The 21,810-nt window shown below is 43.5% G+C and overlaps 3 protein-coding genes across 4 annotated transcripts in view; all 3 read left to right on the forward strand.

The window, feature by feature from the left end:
• Positions 1-253: 253 nt before the first annotated feature.
• On the forward strand, positions 254-15,900 carry esrra (estrogen-related receptor alpha). 2 transcript variants are annotated; one of them, XM_017412665.3, is made up of 8 exons: positions 254-518; positions 1,975-2,078; positions 8,229-8,612; positions 9,066-9,182; positions 9,324-9,437; positions 10,073-10,240; positions 11,503-11,772; positions 14,188-15,900. In XM_017412665.3, exons 3-8 carry the CDS (start codon positions 8,234-8,236, stop codon positions 14,439-14,441), a joined length of 1,302 nt encoding a protein of 433 aa, XP_017268154.1. In that variant the 5' UTR covers positions 254-518; positions 1,975-2,078; positions 8,229-8,233; the 3' UTR covers positions 14,442-15,900. The 2 variants fall into 2 exon arrangements, with proteins under 2 accessions (XP_017268154.1, XP_017268155.1); XM_017412666.3 differs by lacking the exons at positions 254-518; positions 1,975-2,078 and adding an exon at positions 3,750-3,958.
• Positions 15,901-17,495: 1,595 nt separating this feature from the next.
• prdx5 (peroxiredoxin 5) lies at positions 17,496-20,301 on the forward strand. The gene is made up of 6 exons (XM_017412661.2): positions 17,496-17,912; positions 18,900-19,034; positions 19,119-19,250; positions 19,411-19,449; positions 19,523-19,587; positions 19,943-20,301. Exons 1-6 carry the CDS (start codon positions 17,811-17,813, stop codon positions 20,046-20,048), a joined length of 579 nt encoding a protein of 192 aa, XP_017268150.1. The 5' UTR covers positions 17,496-17,810; the 3' UTR covers positions 20,049-20,301.
• Positions 20,302-21,049: 748 nt separating this feature from the next.
• The window catches only part of banf1 (BAF nuclear assembly factor 1), a 4,213-nt gene continuing 3,452 nt past the window's right edge, over positions 21,050-21,810 (forward strand). Inside the window, exon 1 of the mRNA XM_017412662.3 lies at positions 21,050-21,160. The gene's annotated coding sequence lies outside the window, so the exon portion shown is untranslated. The remainder of the gene's footprint in view (positions 21,161-21,810) is intronic.

Consider the following 21,810-nt stretch of genomic DNA (forward strand, 5'->3'; position numbering starts at 1 on the left):
GTGCAGCTGAGTTTACAAAATAAAACTTTGCGTTTCGTTCACCTTTGGGATATTCCCAATTGTCCGCCTCTGGGGAACTTCGTGACACGTTAACGTAGTTGAGTAAAGCTATGGGACATTAAATGCAGTTTAAATTTCAAACGTCGGCTGGTCGTAGAAAAATTAAAACGTTCTGCGCGACGCCGTCGTTTTATTGTGAAAGGCTCTTACCGGATGTTTGGTTGTCTCCTCTTCAAGGCTTGACGCTACAACGTTGAAGCATAGCCCATTTGTACTAGCCCGAACGGGGATTTTTAACGCCAGTGTGCGGGACCGAAGAGCCGGTGGAAGCGCCGTGTCGCCGGTTAGCAGCCGACTGGACGGCGAGGGGGTTAAAATGTGATGCGGAGAAAACCTGGAGGGACTCGGACGGCGTCATTAATTTTAAAACCAGGACCGTGGACTTTCTGACCGCGAGGACTTGACAGGCTGGCTGAAAAAAAAAAAAAAACAAGACCGCGATGGTTTTATTCCTCCCAGTAAGTATTGTTTTCGTCTACACTTCCCAGCTTGCTCAGACTGCGGGTTTTAGGCTTTCATCATTCATTTTTCTTAAAATTATTATTATTATTTCCACCTCGGAGCATGGTAGCCCGACGTTCCTGCACGACTCTCCCGGCAGAACTGGAACTTCTCCCGGGCCACGATGTTGATGTGTTATCGGGGCTAAGGGGCACTCATCCCTCCGAATAAATACTTTCAGATATTGTGAAACAGTTCGCGGCTTCCTGTCCAGCTTCGCCCGTCCTCGCGTGCCGCCGACCCGCAGGTTCCCTGCAGCACTCCGTTTAATCACTGGAACATCCCATTTATGAACAAACTGATCAGAAATGGAGCAGATGAAGACTGCAGAGGTGTCAAAAGGATTGTCTTTAACTCAAAAGACAAGTCGTGCATATATGCAAACTACCCCCCCCCCCACACACACACACACACACATACACACACTTCCACAAGACTTTAACCTTTTATGTGTGTATGTTTTAATACCCAGAGTTATCCCTTTCTCGTTTTTTTTTTTTCCTTTTGCACACACTGAACTCTGCAAGTGACTGAGACCAGGACTGGGATCAGTGATCTAAAGGAATAATCCACTTTGTTAATTAACCTTTCACCGGTCCAAGATCAGTAGGCAAGGTCACGGCGGGGGTGCTGCTGTGTGCAGAGCTGCTCCACACATTTAAAAAGCCTCAAACAGACTTTAATGTGCAGTCTGTGCGATGCTTTGGCCCGTCAGTGTGTCAAGCTTACTGAAGAAGTAGTCCTCAGTAAGTTAGGGGGGTATGATTTTTTTAATAAGACGTATCCTTATTGGGACTGCTTTGTAATAATAATAATAATAATAATAATAATAAAAGCTCAGATTACTTTCAAACATTAGGTGATATTGCATGCGATTCTTCTTTTTTTTAACCCTCCCATTTTTTAAATTATTTACAGAGAGTTAAGACCAAACTTGAGAGCGAGGGACAAGGTGTTGGCTTTACTCAGTCTGTCCTTCAAGCATTCCTGTGACTGTGACCTTTGGAGTGTGTCACGCTGCATTCAAGGGGGAGGGTAGTCAGGCAGCGTGGAGAGTCGGTATAGACACACTGGGCTGTGTATATTTGGAAACAACCTCCTTTTTTTTTTTTTTTAATGTCACCCACCGGCGAAGGCGGTAATGTTTTCGCCCATGTCTCCTGTGCGTGTTTGTTTGTTTGGTTTGTAGCTAGCAATAAAAATATCCTGGGGAACCACTGGATGGGTTTCAGTGAGACGCTCGCAGAGTAATGGACTGATTAACATGTGGTGTCAAACCCCATTCAGGATGGCATGCGACTCCACGCTTAACGACATTTACCTGGGAACCAGAAAGCCGAACTGCATCTTTTGTTTTGTTTTGCCAGATCTTGAATTCGATCCGAGTCTCAAAGGGCTTTGCTTGCTTCGCAGGTGTCCTGATAACTCCAGATCCGAGCCTAACGCAAACACGTTCGCCCTGAGCCGCCGTCGGGAGTGAGGACTGCACAGGTTACAAGCTCCAGTTCGCAAAACAGGTGAGCTCGTCACACGTTCCCCAATTACGCTGATGAAATATTTGGCTTAAAAATCCGTGCTTCGGCAAGGATTATCGACCTCCGGACAAATCGCAGCTGTTCACTCGGTTCTGCGCGGCTGCAGCAGACCTTTTAACACCCCCCTCCCCACACACACAAAGTAGTTATTACGACATGATGAGGATGCTGAAAGAGATATTCAAGGAGAAGTTTTAAATGTGTCGCACGGAGGTGCAGAATAACAGCTGACTTGTTATATTTTCTCAACTAAATGTGGGTCACAGATCGTGAATAATCTTCTGGATTCTCTGGCTTTCTGTCAGGGTTGTCCGTCTGACGGGCTGTATTTAAGGATAATACGCTGGCATGGCATGTGTGCATCTGTATGACCCTAAACGCCAATAAAAAAAAATGCCATAATAAACAGATATACGCTGTAAGGTAACGTGTATATTTTGGTCAGGTGTTACCTATAAAATGGAAGTCATGACATAATGCTAACCTTCCCACTTTTTTGTGGTTTTAAAGTGGTTGTAAAATTTTCCACAGAGATATGCAATAACAGCGCTGGTTTCTCAGATTTACAGAGTTATACCAAAATATCACTGCACTTTGAAATTTGTTAATCTTTTAAAGCTGTAATAGCTGTATATGTACACAGTTGTCATCCGTGATAAAAATGGCCACTAAATATGCATAATTTAGTCTACAGCATAATTTGTAATAAGTGAGTGAAATCAGCAGAGTCAGGTTTTGTTGCCAACAATTGCGAGCAGTTTGTTTACATCCGGACATTATCGAGTTCACTCCGGTCTCGGCGCGCGACGGATATCGAGTCGGTAAAATAATCCCCGAATGGAAACAGAGTCAGAGGGAGAATGGAGGAATCAGAGACAGCAGGTCGGAAGTGAAAAGGGTGAACTTCTTCATCTTCTTCTTCTGCAAAGAAACGGCGACTAAAAGCTGCGAGGACGAGAGGCGACGGAAGTGGAGTCATTCTGGGGAGGAAATCAGCCGTTAAAGCAGAAAAGTTGGAGCTATGGTCAGATTAAATGAGCTCCGCTGAGATATTCTGAACTCTAACCCGATCGATGGATTTAGTCGTAAACAAAGGCGAGGAATATTTGCTGTTTTCTAACGCGACATTTACAAAAACCCAGATGAGTCTGAGTCACGTCAGCCCCAAAACAACCATTCAGTGAGGTAGAACTTGCGTTAGAAGCATAAAAAGTCAAATCAGAAACCAGCTTTAACCTCTTGCGCTCATCAGGGGTTGCTGCGGCACCATCTTTACCCCTACTTCCTTGGTTTCAGTACAACATTTCTCCAGTGTCACCTTGAAACAACTAACTTGTCCTTACTGTACATAAGCACAAGTTGTCATTACTAAGTCCCAACACTTACACAGTCCCAGTTTAATAAAACACTGCCGTGATGTTGTAGTTTGAGTTTCCTCAGCTAGTCGCGCGTGCTAAATAAAATATATATATATATATATATATATATATATATATATATATATATATATATATATATATATATATATATATATATATATATATATATATATATATAAAAATACAGATTTTTAAACTTGAAAGCGTCCCTGAGCTCCTCCAGGGAGCGTTGAGCCTCAGAAGCTCCACCCGCAGCTGCTGGAGAAAGGCGGCTGTGGCCCGGCCCATCTCTGCACGCAGGACCACCTCGGAGCTAGCAGGAGCCGCCGGCGGGCTGGAGACAGACCCCCTCACCACACACACACACACACACTCTCTCTCTCTCACACAGACACACACAACCCGTCTAAACCCGAGCCATGAGCCGCGGGCACGGCCGCCTTTAAACGCCTACCCGGGCGCTGCTGTAGTCGCGACTGTAAGGTAAGGCGATACCGGACTAGTCCGGGTTAAGGTGACAAAAATAAAGCCCCGCTGGAAGAGGAAGAGGAGTGGGGGAGCTCGGTCAGTCTGGATTAACGCCAGCTAGCCAGCTTAGTTAGCAGGTTAGCAGCGGTTAGCTAACCCACAGCGGTGTTATTAATGGTAGTTACCGTTGGAGCTAACTGATGCTAGCTGCTGCTGCTGGCGTCGCGCGCGGTTTGCGTCATTTAAATAAAACCATTTATATAGCTTTTCCCGCCTGTGTATTCTCCATTTTTATTTGTTTGTTTTTCAATCACCCCCCTTCTCTTTTTTGTGGCCGAAGCGGCCAGAGGCGCACATGGTCGACCTCTTCTGCTTCAAGCCCCAAACAAAGCTGAATCACGCTGTTTTCTTTATTGGGTTGGTCCCGTGTAGCTCGCAGAGGCACCCATTAGGCTTTCACACTCAGCCCAGGTAAGCTAAAGTTTAAACAGGTCGGTTTGGATGGGAGCCCCTCTTACTGCTTGTTTAGCAGTGCTCCTATCCAGAGAGGGCAAACTCCAAGGAAAGAGTGTGACTGAAACTAAACTGTCTCCGAGTCCTCTGCTGGGACAACACACACCATAAACACACACTTGCTTCACAGGGAGACTACAGGAGCAGATGCTAACACGTCTTGTTTTGACCCATCCAGCATGCCTCCACGCATTATTTATCGTTTGGTGTATTTACAGTACATAATGGTTGATTAGCTTTCAGAACTGACTCAGTTTTCTTTATGCATTTTGTGCTTCTCTGCCCTTTTTCCTCACACTCTCGAACCCAGTTTACGTGCTTGATATTGTCCATCTTTAATCGCCTCTTTAAAGTAAACATGTTCCCCAAGTCGTGACAGAGGAACATCTTAAAAGGTGTATAAGTTATGAGGGTCCCTGTTTGTGCGGAGACGGGCAGAACTGTAATGGTGACAGATAGCCGGCTCTGGCGTTGTCAGTACGCCGTTGTTTATTGCGGACGTCTTTTGTCATCACTTGAAACATGAGAGTCGTGCAGATTCATTTTGATAAAACTGAATCAGGGGGTTCAAAAGTAGCCGGCAGCCGATGTGAATCGCAGCGTAAAACCTTCGTTTGTAGGCAACTTCGTCGTTGATTGACCAAAAATGTTTTGTGAAGAGGCAAAGTTTTATCCAATCAGAGCAGGTTGGATCCGGGTTCAAGCAGGGTCGCGAACTTAGAGACTTTGTCGCTATGTTTAACAAGTTTTTACACCCCTCTAGTGACTGTTTTTCAAAAAAGCAACTTTTTCTGGTGTTTTTGGAGACTTTTGAAGACAGATGTGAAACCAAATATTGTTGTCTCCAACCAGCAGTGGACAGTTCCCTGTCCTCCATCCCACAGGAAGCTCAGTCCTCCTGAACTAAAATAACTCTGAGTTTCTCTTTTGGGACGCTTTTGCTGATCCCGAACCCCAGATAAAGGATGAAAGTTGGAGCTGTGATAGTCCAACGTAAAACAGTGTGTGATGTGTCTCCGCTGGGACAGTGGTTAGGACATCTGTCTCACACGTGGAGGTGAGGGTTTGATTCCTGGTCAGGCAGTTACATCACTGTCATTATAATAATTATTATATTCAAACTAAAACACTTTATCTTTCTGTAAACAGCAACAGTAATGTTTCTATAATATTTAAGACCTTGTTGATCGTAGTTTCTGTCGACAGAAACCACAACAAATGTTCCGTTTGATTTACTGGACATATTTTATTGAACGCTTCATTATACTGTGTACTTTGACTACACCGTGTGCTCCTCTTTCCTGGGAAACCTTTTGACTGTTTTGGGAGATGGTTCCTTGTCTCGGGTGAATGAATTCTCCGCCTGGTTTTCTGAAAATCCTCACAATCTTTACAAAAAGCCAAAAAATTCTCCCAAAATTGTCCTCAGAAACGGCTGATTTAGGACTCTTGGAACAGCTTTGTTCCAAATACCAGGAAAATACATTTCTGGCGTTGTAAATGTCTCTGGGGGACGGCCCTCAGACCCCCCTTTGGTGGATCTCCTCGTGCCTTCGGCACTTGGCACTGGGCTTCTCTCAGCAGATGCTCGGCCCTCCTACCTTTTCTAAATGGCCCCCTACTCCTGAAACTTTGAACCCCCCCTGAATGTTATTGATTATACCCTGTGAAGTCCCTGATTGCTGACTGGGTTCATCTGTGACTTTGGAGTTTGTTACGATGGACTGTGTGCTGGAGACACGCCTCCGCTTCCTGTGAGCCCGAACAGGAACAAGAGGGTGAATAAAATGAATTAATGACCTGGTCAATAAAATGTTGCGACTTATTTTAATCTGTATATACTATTAGATCGGCTGCTATGGAATCAAATATCATTAAGTGACTTATTAATGATTTATTTGATTCACTTTTCTCCGGGCAGTCACATCAGTCGAGTGCAGAAAGTATAATGGCATGCAGCGCTGTCGGCATCTTCAGTGCAAGAGACCTGAGCGTTAAAAGTATTCCAATCAAAGCATCTGAAATGAGGCAGATTGAGCTCCGAGGCGGCGTCATGTTCGTCAGGTTGAACTGAAGCACGACGGGAGGAAAAATGGTTGTAAACTGAAGCGGGCTGCCAGTATCCAGACAGGCCAAGTTCAGTCGTCCTAACTGGATTGAGGGTATTTAGGCTGCTCAGATCCCGTCTCACCGTCCTCATGCACTGATCTATTAAGTGGGAACGAGTCGTCGGAAGCAAGGCTCTGCATTAATGTGGCCAATGACGGCGATTTAAAACCTGCAGGCAGACAGGACACAGACTGCAGTTCACGTCTCTGGTTTACGTACCGAGTCATATTGTTGTTTACAGTCGGAGTAACCAAAAAACAGACATGAGAGGTTGTGTTTTATTAAACAACTTATAGAATATCTGTCTTTAAAGGTTTGTAATGAAATTAATTACCCTGATTTGGTAAGAAGAGCTTAGTTGTGGTCACTTTGTTCACACAAACGTTCACCTAGCTGTCTGTTTACTTACAACAGAGAGGCACATGTCCACTCTAATAATAGTAAATTATGTATCAAACTGCTTTTAGACTAATTGTCTCCTTTAGTAATGGATGTAATGTATGATTAAGACCCATTACATTTAGCTCCAGAACAAAGTTACTGGAAGCTGGATCACATTTTAAAAGCATATTTCAGAATTACACATCGCAGTCAAAACACACGGATTGGGTTTCCATTTTGATGGGCGACTCTGTGCTTTCCTTAAGAACACAAACACACTTGTTAAAGGAATCCCACATTTACCACCGCATACGAGTGGGCTCGGTTTTACCTGAATCGGATAATAAAAATAAGTCTAACTCTTTAAAATCAAGCCCTGCGTGCAGTCTTTGTCACACTTCGAGGTTACTGCAGTGCCTTTACTGTCTAACACGAGTCATATCTCTGGATAAGGAGGAGTGGCTGCTGTTTATGAGCGTGGTGACCTTCATCCAGTCACCTTGACTTTTTTCAGTGACTGGAACTACGACGGACAAAGAGTTTCACGCGGTGCGGCGGATCTAAGGACCGCATAGTTTTATTTTATGCATGAAAGGTCGTGGGTTTTTGGAGGGGGGGGTCTGAGGTGTGATTTGATGGCCTGAAATGCACAAAAACTCGGATGACATTAAACCGAGCTGGCCTTTTTAGGACGTCCACGTGCTGACGGTGCAGAATCCAGGTGCTTTTTGCAGAATATGACTCGAGCAACGAACTGCGACTGCGATCTTGTTTCTCTAAGTACTTCAGTAAAAGTCAGGCTGTGTGTGTTTTATTGGATTAAGGTAGCTAAAGCTAAAGCTCTTGACTTTCTGTCAAGATTCTTCTATTGTTTTGGCACTGTTCTTTCCATCTGAACCAACCCATGTTCTCCATGTTAATGCAGACTTTAATGGCTGTAGAACAGAAAACACAAAAATGGCTATAACTCAGTCAGTTTCACAGATATTGAGCTAAGGTTTTGGGTGGTAGTAGCTGAGAGGCGTCTTTTACATGAACTCTGAGCACTAACAGATCACGCAAGAAGTTTGCCTACCCTTTGTTTTACAAGGCAGCTTTTTCTGGGATAAAAATTCAAGTAAATATTTGGGCACAAACAAGTATGAAGCAGCCTGAGCTGTAGTTTCATCCTTTGTTTACATCGTAGTTGGTAAAAACTCCAGTTTTGATCAGTCCTTATTGTGTAGAATTAGATGGTGTGTATACCTGTATTTACTCTGACCTTTGTGTTTTTATCTGTCAGACATCATGTCTTCCCGAGAGCATCGCTCAGATGTCTACATAAAGGCCGAGCCGAGCAGTCCGGAGGGAGGCGGAGGAGGTCGCATTAGCCCCGGCGGGGCCTCTTCGGACTCCTCTCAGAGCGGAGGTGGCGGCACCAGAGGAGACGGCCCGAAACGCTACTCGCCGCCGCTCTACACACCAGCGCTGCGTTGTCATTTTAAGGACGAGGGGGGCGATGGCGCGGAGGAGGGCTCCGCCGGGAACGGAGCGGGCCGATGCAAGTACGCCCTGAGCACACTACCCAAGAGGCTGTGCCTCGTCTGTGGAGACGTGGCTTCGGGTTATCACTACGGCGTGGCGTCCTGCGAGGCCTGCAAAGCGTTCTTTAAGAGAACCATTCAAGGTGTGAGGTGCTTTGTGTTGGTGTGTCATTTGTCTCTGTGCCCTTTACAGATATTACTCTTCTTTCCAAGTTGTGTGACAGGATGTCCACCTCTGTGAGCGCTGGTATAAATGAAACGTAGACGAGAGATGCTGAAACAATTACTGAGCAGTTAAATGTGCTTTTTATTGACTCAATAATTAGTAAAGACTAAGGGTCTCCATCACATACTAACGTTGTCCTTAATTACCCTTCAGTGCTCGACACAGATCTTTACACAAATAAACAAGCTGTCTTTTCTGCTAAAGTTTGTGTATGGTGGGAAACTGTAAGGTAGCTTTTAATTGCATAAGAGATCTCAGATATTTATTGTCTTCTAAACAAGAGCTTGTTCACATTTCCATGTCTTAGTCATCTTATTTACTGTAAACCGTTTTCTGTTTTTGTTTTTTTTCCTCTCTCTCTCTCTCGAAGGAAACATTGAATACAGCTGTCCGGCATCAAACGAGTGCGAGATCACCAAAAGACGCAGGAAGGCCTGCCAAGCGTGCCGCTTCACCAAGTGCCTCAAAGTAGGCATGCTGAAAGAGGGTGAGCCTTTGATGTGGCCGGCCTTTGACAGCGCGTCTTAGGCATCATTGTTTTCCTTTATTTAATAAAAAAAGGAAACACGGTAAGATCATTGTGCGTTTACTGGTACAACTCAGGGTTATTTTGTCTTTGATGATGTAGGAGTACGTCTTGACCGAGTCAGAGGAGGAAGGCAGAAGTACAAAAGACGCCCCGAAGTGGAGAATGCAACATACCAGAGTGCCCCTCTCTCTCTGACTAAAGAGAGTGAAAAAGGTGATATTTATTATACCGTATGGTATACTTAGCTTTACCTTTTTTGGTTTTGTTGTCTAATTGGCACTGAATTTAATCCATGTGTATTTGTGTAAATTACAATAAAGAAGAATAAATTGCACAGCTTTTGTGTGTAGCTATTTAATCATTTAATCTATCAATGACAGCTGAGGTTAAAGGGTAACTTGCATTACATGCTGGATGGGTGATCCAAAAACACGTCAAACCGGACGATGCAAGTCCTGAAGAAGTTCCTAACCCCTAAAAACTTTAAAAAAAAAGCATCTATGGAAGAACAGACATCTGGTTAAGAGGACAGCAGCGCCATCTAGTGCCAACACGTGTTTATTGTGCAGCTTTGTTTTTGTGACTAACTCTTCAGTAGATATTCTGCTAACTTGCACATTTTTGGTAGAATTTAGATTAACCTTTAAGTTATGTTATTACACACATCTGGCAGCTGTGTTCCCAAATAAATACTTGTATGAAAACGTTAATAAGATGTCTGAAGCTTGTGTGTTAAATAAAGTGAACGTAAATAGGTGTGCTTTGATGTTCAAAGCTGAAATTGTTTGACTTTGTTTGAAGAGTATATGGTTCAGGTTTCACCGGTAGTTTGGTGTTTTGTGATGCAGGCTCCTCCAACATCATTGTGTCCCATCTGCTGGTGGCCGAGCCGGAGAAGCTGTTCGCCATGCCCGACCCTCTGCAGCCCGACACGGCCCAGCGTACGCTCACCACCCTGTGCGACCTCGCCGACCGCGAGCTGGTTGTGATCATCGGCTGGGCCAAACACATTCCCGGTACGAAGCGTTCCGTCTGAACAGGAACCAACGAGCTGCGTCTGTTTCACTCAAGGCTGTAACTAGAAGAGTGATTAATCTGAAAGGTTCAGAGTGAGTCTGATTCTGAAAGCTGGCCAAGAGCCGCGGCCGTCGTGGTTCCTTCACTAAATGTCATGGAAGTTAAAGAAAAGAGCAGCGCATGCAAGACAGCTCAGAAAATCTGGAAGACATTAGGCTTTCTTTGCTGGTTGAATAGTTCAAAGAGAGTTTACAAAAACACTCAAAGGCTGCAAATTTAAAGGAAGGGAAGTTTATCTTGGGATTGTGTCACAGTTCTGAGCAACCAGTGAGGCAATCATGGCATCATATTTTCCTTGAAACGGCTGCATCCATTTTCTTAGTTTTGCTTTTCCTCTAAACTGCGTGTCTGCTCTTAAACTCACCTCTTCATGCTTATGTTTTGCCCTTCTTCTTAAAATACGTCTTTTTTTTTGTGTGAGACACCTCAGATTGGTTAGACAGTCGTCACTTGATGAGCAGCACCATCTCTGCAGCTCACACTTGTTTTAGAAAACTGTTTAAATGTCTAAAACACTCTTTGACAAAAAATAAACCACGGACACCTCGTGGCTACTGAGTACACAAAGATGGTTTTAATGACTTCACGTGTCCTTTCTCTGCCGACTGCTGTTATAATCTAAAAGTTATTTAAACCTTTCTGTGCTGAGTCTGTGCTGTAACCATTTTATTAAGATGGATCTAAAGAAATTGACTGGAAGAAAAAAAAAACCAATATTATTAGTAAGTTTCCTGGTTTCCTATTTATTTAAAAAAAATCCAATCTATTTATATTTAAAAAATGAGCAAAGGCAACATAAAAATCTTAAATCGCACATTTTGAGGGTTGCTGATATGATGAGTCTATGCTGAACTCAAACTGACCTCCTTTAACAGTAATAATATTTATTGTGCAATAGATTTTCCTTTAATTTTTATCAATAAGTTCGACTGAAGCTGAAGCCAGTTAGCCAGTAATCATCTGGAGGAGGTGCTGGGAAGATGTCAATATTATGTCTGGCATTTTGTCTGGAGGAGACTTTTTGGCAAATTAAAGCACAAACATGGAGAGCAGGGCAGTTATCCACAAAACAATGACATTTAAAGCAGACGCGGTTTAGAGGTTGATTGTTTCGGTGTGTTTGGTATGTAAGAAACAGACGATACCTGATGCCGAACTCTCGTCATTGACTCACTGCGTCTCTGTGATCGGCGTCCCGCAGGCTTCCTGTCGCTGTCTCTCGCAGACCAGATGTCGGTGCTGCAGTCGGTGTGGCTGGAGGTGCTGGTGCTGGGCGTGGCGTACCGCTCGCTCGGCTGCGAGGACGAGGTGGTGTTCGCGGAGGACTTCGTCCTCGACGAGGAGATGTCGCGCGCCGCCGGGCTAACGGAGCTGAACGCAGCAATAAGCCAGCTGGCTCGCCGTTTCCGTGCACTGAATGTGGACCGGGAGGAATTTGTCATGCTAAAAGCCATCTCGCTCACAAACTCAGGTACTGAACCGCACCGGGATGATGTTGGAGTTGTTTTTACTCTGAAAGTATCGGTCATGTGGCGAACCCCTTAGCTCTGATGAAACAAAAATGCTCATCGTTATATAGGCTCCACAGAGTCATTATTTTGACGTTTGTACAGTCATGGGGGGGAGTCCACTCAGATTGTGTAATGTTCAGAGCTCCATCGCAGACTCTGCAGTCAGCAGGCGAAAGGTTAAAGGTCACGACAGGACAGTTAGAAGTCTGGGTTGGTTAGAAGAGCGGCTGGGAGAAATCCTCTTCCCTCTAAAAAGAAAATGGCGGCACTTAGGTTTGTAAAGCTTCATCTGAATGAACCACATGAAGTTTGGAACGATGTCCTTTGGACAGATGAGACCAAAGTAGAGACGTTTACCCATGATGCACTTGAAACTGGACAATAATCCCAGTCATGGCAGCAAATCGACAACAAAATGACTTCAAATGAAAAAACACAAAAAAGACTGAAATGCTGGGGTGGGACCTGAAGAGAGCTGAGCAGAAACGAATGTCCGCTCACCTCAATGACCCGAAGCGACGTTGTAAAGAAGAGCGGGCCAGAGTCCCTCCACGGTGATGTCAGAGACTGATAATCCCACAGAGAGTTTTTGCTGCTAAAGGAGGTTCTTCCAGCTGCTGCGTCATGGGGCGCACTTACTTTTCCACACATCTTTTCCATTTTGGCCTAGTTGTGGTTTAATAAATAAAGACAGGGTGGAATCTGTTGTGTTATTTTTACACTTGAGGATAGATTTAAGTCATCTTAGCACCTGGGAAAGACCAGATCAGTTTTTAATATATCCTGAAATGTAAAACCACAGAGCTGAAAGAAGGTGGACTTACTTTTTTCCATTGACTGCTCCACACTGATGGGTGGCTGTAAAAGAACATCCACATTGATCTATATTTTGCTTGCTGTACTTCACGCTGATTATTCCGCCTTACAGCAAAGATTAAAAATGTCCAACAGGTCCGATCGATGTTTCTTTTAAAACCAGTCCAGTAAAAAGGAGCATTAACCTTCACTTCTGTTGTCGTCAGAGAGGCATTTCAGATGTGAGGGGTCTGTGGAAATCATCTGAATCGTTTCTCTCATCAAACTGTTGACTTGCATTAGAAGCACAGCTGAGTCAAACTTCGGCACAAACGTGTACCTTATAGTTAAGCTTTTTATGAATATTGATGATACCACTATCAAGCATTAAAGTGTTTCCATTTTACCTGCTGAACCGGTGGCAGGTAATGTCAGCTGACATAAAGCCCAGAAAAACAGCAGACGCAGATTTTACAAACAAGTTTTTACAAGGAGGAGGAAGGGAAACACCCTTGTGTCAGATGGCTTGTTCTGGCAGCGCTCCTAAACAGAATTAAGCCACGATTTCTTTAACACAGCTACACCTTTGTTAAATAAAAGCAAATGAATGCTGAGCAGTGAGTGATTACTGAGCCCAAACGGTACAGTTTGATCTTGTTTCCTTGATAATAATTATAATAGTTCAAAAAGCAGCTTTAAAGATCAAGCAACAAGATCTTTCTGCTGATTTTTGTCCCGATTTTCACTTTTCGACAATCTTAGACCGCCCTGATTAACGGGATGACTCTTAAGCAACATTCCTGCCTTGTGTGGTGTGTTGAGAGTGATCCGATCCGTTTGGAAGGGCGTCTGTACCGCTCAGATCTAAAACCGGGGATATTTAACATATTGGGTTGGCTTGGCCCCCGATATTGCTGTGCATGTGGTGTCCCCCCACCGAGGAAGAAAGAGAACGCAGGTAGCCAATCAGAAAGCGCGGTGACGTGAGCATGGAGGGGATTCCAAAACAAAAAAAAAAAACAGCTGATGTGGTGCAACTGAAAGTCTGGCGGACATCAGAGATGGAGGATCGTCTTTGTGGCAACAACACAAATGTTTGTTTCGTTTGTTTCAACATCAAAACAGCAAAAACTTGATCATATAATGAAACTTAATGAAACAGTCTAACTAAGTGTAATGACGAATAAAACAGAACGACTCACCTCCTCATCATACTGCAGCAAACAGAGCCCCTGCTGGCGCTGTGTCCACTTTCCTTTTTCTAACCTTTTTTATCGCTTAAGAGAAGTCCACAAACTATCGCCAGTGCTTCTAAATCGTTGGCCATGTTTGTTTATGGTATCGCGAGGTGTTTCGGGATTTCCTGTCTGGAATCCGAATGTCCGTGTGGCAGGACGCCTCACGCTGTCCGATTTTATTTAACGTCATGTGTGCGCTCTCTTCGGTTTTAAAAATCGGCCGACAGTTTTAAAATATCGCCGTGTGAAGCGGGCATTGCAGTTCTGTGACGAGATAAGATAACTGAAGCGCCTGCATTCTGTCCAACCAAACCCTCCTGCTGTTTTTTTTTTTTTTTTCAGACTCCGTTTACATCGAGGACATGGAAGCCGTGCAGAAGCTGCGGGACCTCCTCCACCAGGCCTTGCTGGAGCTGGAATGTCAGCGGCGCCCGGACGACCCCCAGCGGGCGGGACGCCTCCTTTTAACGTTGCCCCTCCTCCGACAGACTGCCGGCCGCGCTCTGACCACCTTCTACAGCATCAAGACCCGCGGGGGCATACCCATGCACAAACTGTTCCTGGAGATGCTGGAAGCCATGATGGACTCGCCGTAGAGCGAGGGATTTGTCGAGGATCTAAGGAACCAACGGAGATCTGGTGGATGAGCGGTTTATAAAAAAAAAAAAAAAAGGAAGAAAGACAGAAAAAGGAAAGCTTTTATTAGAGAATTAGAAATGAGGAAATTACGCTTTTCTGTTTTAGGCAGAGTGAAGAGAGGAAAATCTAGACAAGGAACGGCTGATTTCTTCACATTTTAAGTGAAAACTGGCTTTTTACATAAAGATGTAACTGCCAAACTTCAGTGTAATATTTGACCTACTTCATGGTATGTTCATTGCAGCATCAACCTGCAGTTATTTAACCACTTAAGGACGACTTTTAGGTACCCAAGAACAGACTGCACCCGTGTAGCGTTTGAAACTGTTTTTTTTAATTTTATTTTTTTGAAATAATGCTACATCTGCACATAAAAGCCATATTGACATATGTGACGGAAGGCTTGAGGGTCCAAAAAGGGGGAAATGCACACGTTGTGCTTTTTTTTAATTATTATTATTACCTGCTATAGTTTAGTGCGGCATTTGTAGGCGAAACCATAGGAAATCACTCGCAATATGTTATAAGCAATATAATGACTCAGTCATTGTCTGTCCTGTTGGAAATGTAGAAGAATAATGAGACGTCCATTAGTCTGTGTGTACTTGTTGCTCTTCACTCTTTGGACCCCATGTCCTAATTACCCCTGACCAAACTGCTTTGTTCTGGTGGGTTGGGAGCCACTGATAAGTGCAGGATGGTTTATTAAAGGTTGTGCAATGGATTATGGGTATGACGATTGCCCGTGAATGGCAAATGAAAATCCCGAAGGCACATTAACATCTGGCTTCCAGCATGCCCGTCTGTGATCACGTGCACTCAATAAGATCAGGGAAGATCACAACTCCTTCGTATTGTGGCAACAAGTGATCAGAAAAGCAATGTATGAGCCTCATCTGCTGTTTTTTTTTTTTTTTTTATATATATATATATTCCCCATCTCCACTAAAACGACACTATGACCTCTGCTGCTGTGTTTCAAAAAAGGAAAAAAGAAAAAAACAACCTTGTTTCATATGTGGGCTCAAAGGCGTGACACTATACGACTGACACGTGCGAGACTTTTCCTGCACTTTCTGCAGCAGGGACGAGCTCCCTCCTCTTCCCTCTTCCTCCTGTGGATGCACATCTACTGAACTCGAACTTGTGCCCTGGAATGGGCTCGGGGCTACAAGAAAAACGCAACTTATGCAACATCGCTCTGCTTTTGGATGTTGAGACCTTGTCCGACGACGTCCCGGAAGTCCCGCTCTTTCTTCAGAAATGTTTGTATAGTTGCAATATTAACGATCATTATAGTAAGCTTAAGATCCAGTGGAAAAATGTCAATATCTGATGGAAAGAAGAAAAAAAAAATCAGATTTATATATATATATAAAAAAAAAAAACGTAGTGGCCAACCGGTCGTTACTCTTTTAGCCATGTACAGTTCCATATAAATAAAAGCAAACATGCAATTATTTGTAGTTTAAGATAATAAAGCCAGCAAATGTAATACAGATTCCCCATTACAAGGATATTTGTGCAGCTTACGATGTGCTGATGTTTGTAAAGACTTGAAACTTAATTTTACATTGTGACTCTCTGTTGTGGGTTTGAAATCGAGCTTTTTATTCAGTGCTATTTTGAATTTTTTTTGGAAACGCTTCGTTTTGCAGGGCTACCTGTTAGTTTAGGGATCAATCTAAACGGCTCTAGGTAAGGTGGTACAGTGAGGCGACAGGAGGCTACCTCAGGAGGCAGCGTCGACGAAACGAAAGAACTTTGGGGATTGGTAATACCAAATTAATTTTTTTTTGTTTTTCCTTTCTGACTGCATGCATCCGGGTAGTTCCGCTCTGAAACACGGCTCACGTTTTAACCGGTGAATGCAGGTACGACCCGAGCAAAAAAAAAATGTGACTCTAACTCGACGTTCGCTTTTGTTTTTCACGAGTTACAGCCGTCTGTTAAAGAGCCGTTTCTGGTTTGTAACCACAGAGATAAAACTGCGAACGCAGATTTAAGCTCTACGTTATCACACGTGTTTTTTTGTGTGTGTGTGTGTGTGTGTGTGGGGGGGGGGGGGTGGATCTGTGGCTTTTTTTGCAGTGTCACTGTTCGGTCATTTGTATTACTAAATGTGCACATTAATATAAATGAGCAATACAACAAATTACCAAACCTCACACATTTCCTTGTATAGCCACAGTGTACATTTAACATTGCCAGTTATAATGATAAAAACCTACTTAATGTTATCTTATTTAGAGATTCAAATCAATGTTTGTATTTTGAAAAGAGTATTTAAATGATTAAATTCTATTTTTTACTCAATTAACTGTTGTTTGTTGACACTGCTTTATTTTTTTTGTGTGCGATACTGGCTGTATATTTCTGTGTGTAGGCGGTTTTTTTTTTGTTTGTTTTTTTTTTTCATTTAGATGAAACGGTTTGATGTCCTTGTCTAAACATGTCCACATTAAGCTCACTGTGAAAGAAAAAAGTGAGGTCTTCCGCTGTCTGACGCTACAGGGAGTGGATTCTGTAGGTGCTTTGTGTTGTGTAATAAATGGACACACCACCACATGTCGATGGACTCATCTCTGTATGGATGTTATGTGTGTGTCTGTGTGATGTGTTTTATGTCTGAATACTGTCACAAACTGCTTGTTCCTGGTCACCTCTGTGCACGTAACATAGGGTGCTAAATTAAACAAGTATGTGGTAAAGCTATCCCTAAGTTATGGATAGAAATGTGAACTTGAATGCTCAGTGAGCTAAAATGTTTTGAAATAACTAATTTATTACCTGTTTTATTCCAAAGTCTTATTTACTGTTTTTAGGTTATTAAAGTTGTCAAACACTTGAAGTGGAGGATAGAGTAGAATACACAGAGTTATACTAGGTGAAAACATGTCATACATTGTACTTTAAAGCAAGTTAAAAGCAATGTAACCAGTGCGCATGCGTACAGGCGCAACGTTCCGCTCATGCGCAGTCCGGTTCCCTGACGAGCTAGTGGAACTGATCCAGCTGTCTGCTCTCGAAAACAGTTCATGTGTTAACGTATAGTGGTTAATAAATCCAAGAGGTTATTTTACAGTCTTTGAAACTACATTTCTCATCCTGTTTTAACATGTTTGTGTCGCACTTTCAGCTACATCACACAAAAGGCATTTTGCTAGCAGATGGCGCAGCACATAAAGATCAAACCACCCTGCCTGGAAGCTAATTAAAAGTCCCTACAGCCAAACCCACAACAGCCAGCCGCTCCGTTCTGAACGAACAGACTCAGGCGGCTATTACCCAAGTCTTGAGCAAGACTCGCCGAGCAGGCTGCCGTAATGCTTCCCGTCACAGGCTCGCTGCTAAGGAACCAACGGAGAGTCGTCCAGGGCCTCAGCAGGCTGCTTCACTGTTCTCCAGACACCAAAATGCCAATTCAGGTAACCAACACTTAACTAAGGTTAGCTTGAAGATATGTAGTCGAGTTTAAGCGAAGACACGAGTGTATTATAGGTGAACTTCACTGCTGTATCCTAATGTTTGTCTGTAGCTCCTTGCTAACTATCCCAATGATATCCGTTACCATGGTAGCCGACATCCGACTGTAAAATCAGCTCATCCTGTTTGTACGTAGCCTACGGGTAATATTTTAACAGCAGCTACGCTATTTATGTGAATCTTTAGCATTTTTCTGCTTTTGTAAGCACAACCAGAGTGCGTAAGTTTGTATAAAACTTAGTGCGGCCGTCCTGCGTCACGTTAAAAAGACAAGTTTATTCATCTTAATGGCTATAAATGTGTAAAAGTGCATTTAGTTTTCATTTTAGGCCGTCCGTTTTACGCACATTTAGGAATCGGGTCAACTAAAAGGACGAATATGGTGGGTTTTTGTCGCCCTCTAGCGGACCTTTGGAGAAACGCGCATATTCTAAAATCCAATCTGGAGAGAATATTCTCTTCATAAATAATAAAAAGAAACTGTTTTTTAAATCATTACAGCGATAAAGTTGAGAATATGTGGAACTGAAATGTGTATCTCCGACCCTGTTTATTGTTTTCTGCAGTTCTTAGCCATGTCCTCTGCATTCACGTCTATGTGCAGCATTTATGAGAATTATTGAAATGCTGAGATTTGTACAAAACTTAGCTTGTGAACAGTGCTGCATACAGTACAGTACAATCTTAAGAATTACATATTCTTAAATTGCACTATAACAATGCTATTGTGTAAAAAAAAAAAAAATCTTCTTACAAATAGTTGAAAGTAGATGGTAGCGTTTTCAGTAGATATCAATTTTAATAGTAGAAATTGTAGATTCTGTGTTGTTTTTGAGCTTCATTACAGCAACAGTGGCACTCAGAATTACCTAAATGTATGCCTTTTTTTAAACTAATGAATCCACGTTGTTTTATTCAATCCCTGTCAGGTTGGTGAAGCTCTCCCTGCCGTGGAGGTGCAGGAGGGTGAGCCGGGAAACAGGGTGGCAATGGATCAGCTCTTCAAGGGGAAGAAGGGAGTTCTGTTCGCTGTTCCTGGAGCCTTCACCCCCGGCTGCTCCAAGGTGAAGCCACACTCTTGATACCGCTCGCTCTGGCCTGTCTGTAGCAGGGAAAGACGACCTTGTGTTGTTGTTTGTTGCTTTCAGACTCACCTGCCAGGTTTCGTGCAGCAAGCCGAGGACTTGCGGAAGAAAGGCGTGCAGGAGGTCGCGTGCATTTCTGTCAACGACGCATTTGTCATGGCTGCATGGGGAAAGGAGCACGGAGCAGATGGCAAGGTACAGACTGCAGTCTCTTTAAACTTCCATGAAGTTGACTTTCCTGAAAAACAGGAGGGCCGACTGACTGCACGGAACAGATGCTTAAAGAAATGTGATATTTATACGGAGGTATTTAAGATTTAAAACCCGTTGATCCTTTTGCTGCTTTATTCTACAGGTTCGAATGCTGGCTGACCCCACCGGAGCCTTTACGAAGGTACAAACAAACGTCTGCTGTGTGTCAGTTTCACTTCAGGCTCTCTAATTGCGTTCATCTTTCTGCCCATTAGGCGGTCGACCTTGTTCTTGACAGTGATCAGATTGTGCAGGCACTGGGGAACAAGCGCTCCAAGAGGTAACTCTTATTTTGCCTTTTGAAAATGCTGCAATGCCGGAGCTGTCCCATAGGCTTGAGACTTTATTGTCCCGTTGCTGTTAGTCTGTAGTGCGTCTGAATCACTCCCGTGATTCAGAGAACAGGACAGTGGTGTCAGATATGAAAAGTAGGGCGTCCGTGCTCTGCGACTGGGCTCTTGTCAGAGCGCAAAGGTCGGTGATAACATCAGTATTAGTTGAGAAATGATTTCACAACCTTCTGTTTCGATTGGTTCGAAGACACCCACTTGCACCGTCCAACTGGTTTCACTTGTTTTGACAGGGTTTCGTCATACAGTAACGATTTCAAACGTGTACGTCACGTTGTGTTCCAGGTATGCCATGCTGGTGGAAGATGGCGTCGTGAAGAAGCTCAACGTAGAGCCTGACGGCACCGGGCTGACCTGCAGTCTCGCCTCCAACATCCTGACCGGGCTGTAGGCTCACGCCGAGCTCACTGACCCGATTAACTCACCCCGAGTTACCGTGAAAGTCCCACTCATGAAAACGTCCCTTCAGCCCGGTCAGGCTTCCCAAAGATGGAGGAAAATGCAACGATGCAATGCTAGTGTCAGGTGGAACATGATTAATGTGCACAATTATGACATAAACTGCAAGTTTAAGTTCTTCCGTCTTGATGCACTGTTACAAATAAGTGAATAAAACTGAAGCAGTATTGCTATCTTCCTTTCTATTTGTGTTTATTGTCCGTTCATTTAATAATCAGCCATAGGAATAGTTACAAGCATCACATCTATCTAGACGCATGCAAATGCGGGGGAACACTTGATTTGTTTGCACTCATAAATCCAAGAGGCTTTTAATTCAACATATTTGTCATTTTAGGCAAAAATAAAACCAGTTTGAACAATACACCTTATTGCAGTGCTTGATTAAATGAGGCTTGTGAGAACTGAATCGCAAAATAAAGGTGTTTTTTTCTACTTCTTTTTTTAAACTCAGGTTTACTGGCAAATATTGGTGCTGCTAAGTTTTACTTGATTCAAAGACTGATACACGTTTGTTCCTGTTATTTTATTTTATTTTTTAAATTTAGGTGCAGTTAAAACATAAATATCCTATAAAAAGCTGTAGGTCCTGCAAGGTCATCACCCTTTTCTGTAGTTCAGAGGTCTACCCCAGAATAAAAGTAGGCTGTACACTTTTCCCACCCGGACGATGCGACTAAATATTACTAATAGAAATACTGAACTCTTTGTTTGTCTCGTTTTGTGCTTGCCTTAATTATAACGAGCCATAACATAGTGTTGAAATACAGCTAGTTAGCTTGAACTACAAAATAAATCAAACGTAGTGATTAATTTCCAGCCACCTGTGCCTGGGACGTCCAGGCCTGGCATCCTGCGAGTCTACTCTCAGGGAACGAAAAACCCCAAAGTTGAACCCTACGCGCTGACGTCAGCCGTGACGCAAGAGGGCGCGAGCGCGTTGCATTGTGGTCGCCGGTGTTCATTTAGAAACAGAAACCATATATAGGCAGCTTCGTTGCTCTTCGGCTACGAGTGACTTCTCCCGGACCGGTCGTTTACGAGGTTCGTACAAACGCAGCTTTATTTAAAGAGTTTTTTTTTTAAACAAGATGTCGGAGAAGCAAGATGTCGGCGGGGCGGGCGACAGAGCGGCGAGTTTGAGCTAAATTAGCGCTGCGAGCTTCACAGCTAAAGGCGCCCGAATTCACAGCTGCGCGCCTCGACAGCGCTAATTTCAAACCCTGCGCAACTTTGTGGCTTGCTGCGAGATTACGGAGCGTGCAACGTCGCGCTAACGGCCGGCGGAGACGCGTGGGGCAGTTTCCGGTAGTTTAATCTGGGGGTTAAAGAGCGTCGGCACGAGGTGCTAAAACTTGTAGCGCTGAGATGTTGCGCGCGCATTTCCACCGAAGCGCCTCTCTGAGCTGCGTTCAGGTGCTTACTGGAGTTTACAGGAGGGAGGAAGGAAGGGTTAAGACGAAACTGAAGAACTATTATTCCTAACATACAGGTGCTGGTTATAAAATTAGAATATCATGAAAAAGTAGATTGATTTCAGTAATTCCATTTAAAAAAGTGAAACTTGTATATTATATTCATACATTACATACAAACTCATATATTTCAAATGTTTATTTCGTTTAATTTTGATGATTACAAATGACAACAAATGAAAATCTCAAATTCATCATATCAGAAAATTAGAATCTTGT

This window comes from Kryptolebias marmoratus, linkage group LG13, assembly GCF_001649575.2.
Source record: "Kryptolebias marmoratus isolate JLee-2015 linkage group LG13, ASM164957v2, whole genome shotgun sequence".
Classification (NCBI taxonomy): Eukaryota; Metazoa; Chordata; class Actinopteri; order Cyprinodontiformes; family Rivulidae; genus Kryptolebias; species Kryptolebias marmoratus.